The sequence below is a fragment of the Hypanus sabinus genome, chromosome 15 (assembly GCF_030144855.1).
Source record: "Hypanus sabinus isolate sHypSab1 chromosome 15, sHypSab1.hap1, whole genome shotgun sequence".
NCBI lineage: Eukaryota > Metazoa > Chordata > Chondrichthyes > Myliobatiformes > Dasyatidae > Hypanus > Hypanus sabinus.
The window spans coordinates 91,846,405-91,855,250 of record NC_082720.1 but is presented as its reverse complement, the minus strand read 5'-3'; the positions used below and the strand labels follow the sequence as shown (position 1 = coordinate 91,855,250).

Below are 8,846 nucleotides of genomic sequence, written 5' to 3'. Positions count from 1 at the left end.
TCGATTCCAACAACTTTGCAACCACTGATGTCAGGCTAACAGGTCTATAGTTTCCATTCTGCTGCCTCCCACCCTTCTGAAATAGTGGAGTATCTGCCTTTACCACACCCCCAGTGCTGATGTTCCATGTACGCACTGCTCTCTGTGTAAAAACCTACCTCTGACATCTTCCCTATACTTTCCTCCAATCACCTTATCATTATGCCCCCTGGTATTAGCCATTTTCACCCTGGGAAAAGTCTCTGGCTGTCCAATTGATCTTTGCTTCTTGTTCACCTCTATGAAATCACCTCTCATCCTCCCTCACTCCAAGCTCACTTACTGGGGGTTTTGCTATTGCATGCTTGGTGGGTAGAGGGTGCAAAAGTGGATGGGGATGGGGGTGTCATTGCTTCACTGCTGCTTGTGCTTGGGAGGGAGAGGTGTGGGGGCTTTGGGGTTCTAATATTTTTATTGTCCCTCATTCTTCTGTTTTGTGGATGTCTGGAAAGAAAAAGGAACTTCAGGATGTATAATTGCATACATAAGGTATAGGAGCAGAAGTAGGCCATTTGGCCCATCAAGTCTACTCTGCCATTCAATCATGGGCTGATTCAATTCTTTCTGTTATCCCCACTCCCCTGCCTTCACCCCATACCCTTTGATGTCCTGGCTAATCAAAAACCTGTCTATCTCTGATATTAAATGGAATTATTGAACTACTGAATTCAACCTATCCTCGTAAGTCAAGCTCTCTAATCCAGGCAGCATCCTGGTACTGTAAATCTCCTCTGCACCCACATCCTCCCTAGACCATAAATGAACACTATTCCAAGTGTGGTCAAACCAGGTTTTTATAGAGCTGCAACATTACCTCACGGCTCTTGAACTCAGTCCCCTGACTAATGAAAGCCACATACCAACACCTTCTTAACAACCCCGTCATCTTCTGTGGCAACTTTGAGGGTTTGATGGACGTGGACCCCAAGATCCCTCTGTTCAAGGCAGTTTTAGTGCAGGTAGACAATCAGGTACAAGGACCACATCATTGGTGATGAGGCCTGATCTGGAGTAGTGAGTGCAATTTTGGTCACCTACTGACAGGAAAGATGTAAACACAGTTAAAAGAGTACAGAGAAAATTTACAAGGATGTGGCCAGGTCTGGAGGACCTTTGTTAAGGAAAGATTGAATAGGTCAGGACTGTGTTCTTTAGAACATAGAAGATAGAAATGAGATTTGATTTCAGTATACAAAATCATGAGGGGTATAGAGAGGGTAAATGCAAGCAGGCTTTTTCCACTGAGGTTGAGTGGGACACAACCAGAGGTCATGGGTCAAGTGTAAAATGTGGAAGTTTAAGGGGAACATGAGGGGAAACGTTTGAACTTCTGGTAATGGCGTGGCGTATTAGAATGAAGCGACCTTTATTTCAGCTCTATCTGTGTATGAATGATAATTAAACTTGATTTGATTTGATTCACTCAGAGAGTCATGAGAGTGTAAACTGCCAGCAGAAGTAACACATGCAAGCTCAATTTCAACGTTTTAGAGAAATTTAGATAGGTCCATGTAGGGTTGGGTTATGGAGAGCTATAGTCTGAATGTAGGTCGAAGGGAGTCGGCAGTTTAAATAGTTTCAGCATGGACTAGATGGGCTGAAGGGCCTGTTTCTGTGCTGTACTTCTCTATGACTATGACCACAACAAGGGGGACTGAGAGATCAGGAGCTCATCTTTGGTAGATCGGAGCTATGACCAAGACTCTGATAGTAGTGATGTAGATGCTGTCATCAAGCTGTGGGTTATGTGCCACACTGTCCCAGAGTTGGGGTAGTTTGCCATCTCCATTTCATCTGTGAGGGTTGGGGTGGGGTCCAAACTATCCCATCATGTCTTCTCCTTGCCTGGATGTCTATCCCACAAGACCAGGGTGTTCTACAGCCTGTTTGGGATCTTCCTCAGTCCCAAAGAGTGTGGAAGTTCCCTCACTGAGGGGCCCATCTCAATTGTGCCTGCTCCCTTGGGTTATTACTCAACATTGGTACAGGAGCATCCCCAGGTCAGGCCTGACAAGATGTCCAGGGGATATACCTTGGGCTGTCTGGACTCCCTCTGCACCTTCCTTCTCAAGCAGACCTCTCCCTCCTTGCCAGCACATGGAGGAGACGGTTCTTCAGGACACGTGCCAGCATGTCATTGTGTGTCAGTAAGGATGTCTGCTGTCCTCAGTGGGTAATGGACACCATCTTGACCATACATATCCTCTCCTCCTACCACCGCCAATACACAAGCTGACTGTACCACCAGAATACAAACCACTTGCACACAGACCACCTGTACACAGAGCACCTGTACACAGAATATCTGTACACAAACCACCTGTACACAGAGCACCTGTACACAGAACACCTGTACACAGAACACCTGTACACAGAGCACCTGTACACAGAATATCTGTACACAAACCACCTGTACACAGAACAGCTGTACACAGAACAGCTATACACAGAATACCTGTACACAGAACACCTGTACACAGAACAGCTGTACACAGAATACCTGTACACAAAGCACCTGTACACAGAACACCTGTACACAGAATATCTGTACAGAAACCACCTGTACACAGAGCACCTGTACACAGAATATCTGTACATAGAATATCTGTACACAGAATATCTGTACACAAACCACCTGTACACAGAACACCTGTACACAGAGCACCTGTACACAGAATATCTGTACACAAACCACCTGTACACAGAACACCTGTACACAGAGCACCTGTACACAGAATATCTGTACACAAACCACCTGTACACAGAACAGCTGTACACAGAGCACCTGTACACAGAATATCTGTACATAGAATATCTGTACAGAAACCACCTGTACACAGAGCACCTGTACACAGAATATCTGTACATAGAATATCTGTACACAGAATATCTGTACACAAACCACCTGTACACAGAACAGCTGTACACAGAACAGCTATACACAGAATACCTGTACACAGAACACCTGTACACAGAACAGCTGTACACAGAATACCTGTACACAAAGCACCTGTACACAGAACACCTGTACATAGAGCACCTGTACACAGAACACCTGTACACAGAGCACCTGTACACAGAATATCTGTACATAGAATATCTGTACAGAAACCACCTGTACACAGAGCACCTGTACACAGAATATCTGTACATAGAATATCTGTACACAGAATATCTGTACACAAACCACCTGTACACAGAACACCTGTACACAGAGCACCTGTACACAGAATATCTGTACACAAACCACCTGTACACAGAGCACCTGTACACAGAACACCTGTACACAGAGCACCTGTACACGGAATATCTGTACACAAACCACCTGTACACAGAACAGCTGTACACAGAACAGCTATACACAGAATACCTGTACACAGAACACCTGTACACAGAACAGCTGTACACAGAATACCTGTACACAAAGCACCTGTACACAGAACACCTGTACACAGAACACCTATACACAGAGCACCCGTACACAGAGCACCTGTACACAGAATATCTGTACATAGAATATCTGTACAGAAACCACCTGTACACAGAGCACCTGTACACAGAATATCTGTACATAGAATATCTGTACACAGAATATCTGTACACAAACCACCTGTACACAGAACACCTGTACACAGAGCACCTGTACACAGAATATCTGTACACAAACCATTGGGGCCATTGAACCATAGCTGGGTAACTACAGCCCTCCATTCCAGGTCACCTCCCGGTGAATTATTCTGCACCCGTTATTGCTACCACACCCTTCCCATCGTGTGGTGACCAGAACTGGGCCATTTTATTTGCAGAGTATGGTGGGCGCCTGGATTATACTGCCCGGGGTGGCCGTAGAGGCAGACAGGGTAGAAGTGTTTGAGGAGGTCAGATGGTAGCAGGATCGTCTCCCTGCTCCCGGCGCCCATCACTCCTGGCAGGGAATTGAGACGCACGGACCATGGACAGTCCTGATGAAGGGTCTCTGCCGGAAACATTGACTGTTTACTCCCCTCCGGCACCTCATTTTCCATCTGGGCGGCCTCTCTTGATGCTGCCTGGCTTGCCGAGTTCCTCCAGCATTCTGTGGATTTCTAGCATCCGCAGCATCTCCTGTGCTTACAGGCGGGTGGAAATTGGTTGGGATCCCTCATCCGATGGAGCCGGGCTAGAAGTGTACAGATTATTAACCCCGGGAGCCGGCGCCGCGTCTGGAGCTCGTCCGTGCCCCCGGGTGTGGCGAATCCTAGCCCGCGACGGAGCGGAGCCGCCCCTCCCCTCCCCTTGGAGCCAGAGGTGGGTATAGCTGTTCCCCAACAGAAACGGCAAACCGACCGCCGGGTACTTGGTACCGCATCTCTCCCACCTAAAAACTGCGGACCCACAGCGACTCTCCAGATGAGCCGCCTAGTTCCGCTCATGCCGGTAACATGTTGGAGAGCAGCTGCCCAGTGCTAGTCTGCTAGTTTGCGAGTGTGCGGCTGCGGACAGTAGCAACGGGGAGCTGCGCGCCCCGCACCGTCTGCGGGGAAATTGCGCGAAATCATTCGGAACCAGGCAAGACGGAGGAACCCCGAACGCAAGGTGGGAGTAGAGAGAAGGGAGTGGTGAGAGGGGAGGGAAGGGGGGGGGGGGGTGGAATAGGGAAGAGGGAGGGGAGGGGAGAGGGATGAGTCCCGGGGTGGGGGGGACTATCAGGTGGTGGTGTTAATTATCACACCCTCTCGATGTCATCCGATTCGTGTCGGAGAATTCCCGTCCCTCTCCGGACTTTCCTGAGATCTCGTCCCTCTCCTGTCTTCTCCGCCTCCACCCCGGGGAAAGGTTAGTGACTCGCGCTGTGACAATCAGCAGCTTCTCCCGCCGTGAATTCCCACAAGTGCCAGGGGCTCCCCAGTCACACTTGTGAGAAGGGATCTCGGCCGTTCACTGGGGCACTTGGCGTGGGACTAACGACCGGCTGTTGTACTCCCCAGCTCCAATCTCCCTTCCTCGCAGGAGGCCTGACCGTTACAGCAAATCACACGCCCTCCGGCCCACAATGCTGTGTCGACATTTTAACCTGCTCTGAAATCAACGCAACGCTTCCCTGCCACATGGATGGAAGATGTACAGAAGGCTGTGGTCGATGGGACTAGGCGGCACATTAACTTAACAGGTCCACCTGACCCAGTGCAATTTCCGCCCTGGCAAAATGTCCCTAGCTGATGCACCATCAATAACTCTCGGAGACGGGAGGCGAACGATAGGCTTTTATTAGCAGCAAGAGACCACCACACAACATCCTGGAGACTGAGGGAGGAGCAGAGCCTCCAATCGCCTTTATACCGGGGTCTGTGGGAGGAGTCACAGGAGCAGTGGGGGGGGGGGGCATGTCCAGACAGGAATATGTAGTTCACCCCACTAGATATCATCTTCTCTTGGACTCACTGCGCACTATGTCCACCTGACCCAGTAACATTTCCCCATATTTGCTCCATATCCAACTAAACACTTCCGAAGACCATTTTAAAAAGAGCAGCATTAAGGTATTCGGCCAAAGAGTGTTCCACCAATCCTTCATGACTTTTCAACCCCATTCTCCTGCCTTTTCTCTGTAACAATAGACAAAGAACCTATCAACCTCTGCTTTAAATATACCCAATGACTCGGCCTCTACAACAAACGTGGCAATGAATTGCACAGATTCACCACTCTCTGGCTAAAGAAATTCCTCCTCATCTCTGTTCTAAATGGACGTTCCTCTGTTCTGAGGCTGTACCCACTGGTCGAGACTCCCCCACGATAGGAAACATCCTCTCCGCACCCACTCTATCTGTGTCCTCTGGTCCTGGATTCCCCACTATCGGAAACATCCTCTCCACATCCACTCTATCTGTGTCCTCTGGTCCTAGACTCCCCCACTGTAGGAAACATCCTGTCCACATCCACTCTATCTGTGTCCTCTGGTCCTAGACTCCCCACTATAGGAAACATCCTCTCCACATCCACTCAATCTGTGTCCTCTGGTCCTAGACTCTCCCACTATAGGAAACATCCTGTCCACATCCACTCTATCTGTGTCCTCTGGTCCTAGACTCCCCCACTATAGAAAACATCCTCTCCTCATCCACTCTATCTGTGTCCTCTGGTCCTAGACTCCCCCATATAGAAAACAACCTCTCCTCATCCACTCTATCTGTGTCCTCTGGTCCTAGACTCCCCCACTATAGGAAACATCCTCTCCACATCCACTCTATCTGTGTCCTCTGGTCCTAGACTCCCCACTATAGGAAACATCCTCTCCACATCCACTCTGTCTGTGTCCTCTGGTCCTAGACTCCCCACTATAGGAAACATCCTCTCCTCATCCACTCTATCTGTGTCCTCTGGTCCTAGACTCCCCACTATAGGAAACATCCTCTCCACATCCACTCTGTCTGTACCCTCTGGTCGAGACTCCCCCACTATAGGAAACATCCTCTCCTCATCCACTCTATCTGTGTCCTCTGGTCCTAGACTCCCCACTATAGGAAACATCCTCTCCACATCCACTCTGTCTGTACCCTCTGGTCGAGACTCCCCCACTATAGGAAACATCCTCTCCACATCTACTCTGTCTCGACCTTTCCATATTCCACAGGTTTCAATTAGAACCCCCCCCCCCCCCCCCGCCCTCGTCATTCTTCTAAACACCAGCGAGTATCATAGCTATCAAATGCTCCTTATACATTAACCCTTTCATTCCCACAATCATTCTCGTGAACCTCCTCTGGACCCTCTCCAATGCCAGCACGTATTTCCTTCGATAATGTGTCCAACACTCGGTGCGGTCTGACCTCTGCCTTTCCCGTCCCTTCGCTAGCACCTAGTCCACCCTCACCCCAAGCCCTGCGAATCACGGCCTTCTGGACTGTGCTGAGGTTAGAATTGTGCCTGTGGTTTCAGGGTCCAGCCGATGGAGGGTAGCGGCCAAAGCAACTCCGGAGACCGGCTGGCTGCGGCAGTCCACCCATCGGGCAGGCAGGACGCCCCCACGGTGGGGGAGAGCACCCAACTGCTGGGCGTGCAGGTCGCCCTGATCGCCGCGTACGCCGTCATCATCCTTCTGGGTCTGGTGGGCAACTCGCTGGTCATCCACACCATCGTGAAATACAAAACCATGCGCACAGTCACTAACTTCTTCATCGCTAACCTGGCGCTGGCTGATCTCCTGGTGGACACACTCTGCCTGCCTTTCACGCTAATCTACACGCTGCAGGGCGAGTGGAAACTGGGGCCAGCGCTCTGCCACCTCGTCCCATACGCACAGGCCCTGAGTGTGCACGTCTCCACGCTAACCCTGACCGTGATCGCCCTGGACCGGCACCGCTGTGTCGTCCGTCACCTCGACAGCCGCATCTCCAGAACGGGTAGTTTCGCCGTCATCGCTGCCACCTGGCTGGTATCGGCCGTGCTGGCCACGCCGCTGGCGATCTTCCGAGAGTACAAGCTGGTCGAGCTGTGGCCCCTGCAGGTGCGGGTGGCGGTCTGCTCCGAGAAATGGCCCCGGGGAGACAACCGGGACGCCTCTATCTACAGCCTGGCCATGTTCGTGCTTCAGTACGCGCTGCCGCTTCTCCTTATCAGCTACGCCTACGCCAGGATCTGGATTAAGCTGAAGAAACACGCCAGCCCGTGCCTGGGCAGGGACGCCCAGTACCGACGCAGCAAGACCACCAAGATGTTGGTGATGGTGGTGGTGGTGTTCGCCGTCTGCTGGCTGCCCTTCCACGTCTTCCAGCTCCTCAGCGACCTGGACGGGCGCTTCCTGCGCTTTCACGACTACAAGCTTGTCTACACCATCTTCCATGTTCTCGCCATGGGCTCCACCTTCGCCAACCCCCTCCTCTATGGATGGATGAACAGCAACTTCCGCCATGGCTTCGTACGCTTCTTCCGCTGCGACTGCCGTCGAGGGGGTGCCCTCACCGCCGAGGCCTCGGTCCGGACGCGGCTGCACCCGTTCCGGGCGGAGTTGCACGATGGCGGCCTGTGGAACATCGCTAACACCCATGTTTAGGGAGAGGAACCCAGCCTGGGACTCCGCGTCGCCGTTTGGCTTCAACCAGGACCATCTGAAGGGGGTTCGTGTTGAGGCAGCTGGAGTTCCATCCCTGTTCGGGATTGTCCATCTACTCCCCTCGTACGGGGCATCCATCCAGGCACGCGGCGCAGAAAAAGACCCCTCGGTCCGTCAAAGAAAACAGCATCCGTTACCAAGGACCAGGCCGTGCTCTCAGGAGCCTCAGGACCCACGGCTAGAGGGGATAACTTCACTCCCCCATCACGGAACTGTTCCCATAACCGATGGACTCGCTTTCAAGGACTCTCCATCTCATGTTCTCAGTGTTATTCAATTTTATTTGCACAATTTGTCTTCTTTTGTACATCAGTTGTGTCCCAGTCTTTGCTATTTATAGTTTTCATAATTTCTGTTGTATTTATTCATTTTCCTGTAAATGTCTGTAAGAAAGTGAACTTTGATAATAAATTTATGTTGATGTGGCCCTCAAGCTCGCCCAGCTGGTGTTGGTCTGGAGGAAACAGCCTCTGGCCCCGCCGTTTCTGTGGATGCTGTGTAATGTACCCCCAGTTACAAACCCATAATATAAAATATCAGACAGTACACCCTATGCAACTACAGGTTTGAACTTTGTAAATCTTAATCTGAATATAGGGTTAATAATGAAATTTTTAAAAGGGCCAATTTCAAAGAAAAGTCAAAAGTTCACGTTGGAGCTCACCCAGTCACTATTCTTCCACCATCGGACTCCTCCGAGCGTTGCTGACCTTCG

At 50.8% G+C, this 8,846-nt stretch overlaps 1 protein-coding gene across 1 annotated transcript; it reads left to right on the top strand.

Moving 5' to 3' along the window:
• The first annotated feature begins 6,967 nt into the window (after positions 1-6,967).
• On the top strand, positions 6,968-8,071 carry LOC132405276 (neuropeptide Y receptor type 2-like). The gene has a single exon (XM_059989954.1). It carries the CDS (start codon positions 6,968-6,970, stop codon positions 8,069-8,071), a length of 1,104 nt encoding a protein of 367 aa, XP_059845937.1.
• The last annotated feature ends 775 nt before the right edge of the window (positions 8,072-8,846 follow it).

Bases quoted from the DNA above. Each gene is read 5' to 3' on its own strand.
- LOC132405276 (XM_059989954.1), top strand. From the start codon at position 6,968: ATGGAGGGTAGCGGCCAAAGCAACTCCGGAGACCGGCTGGCTGCGGCA.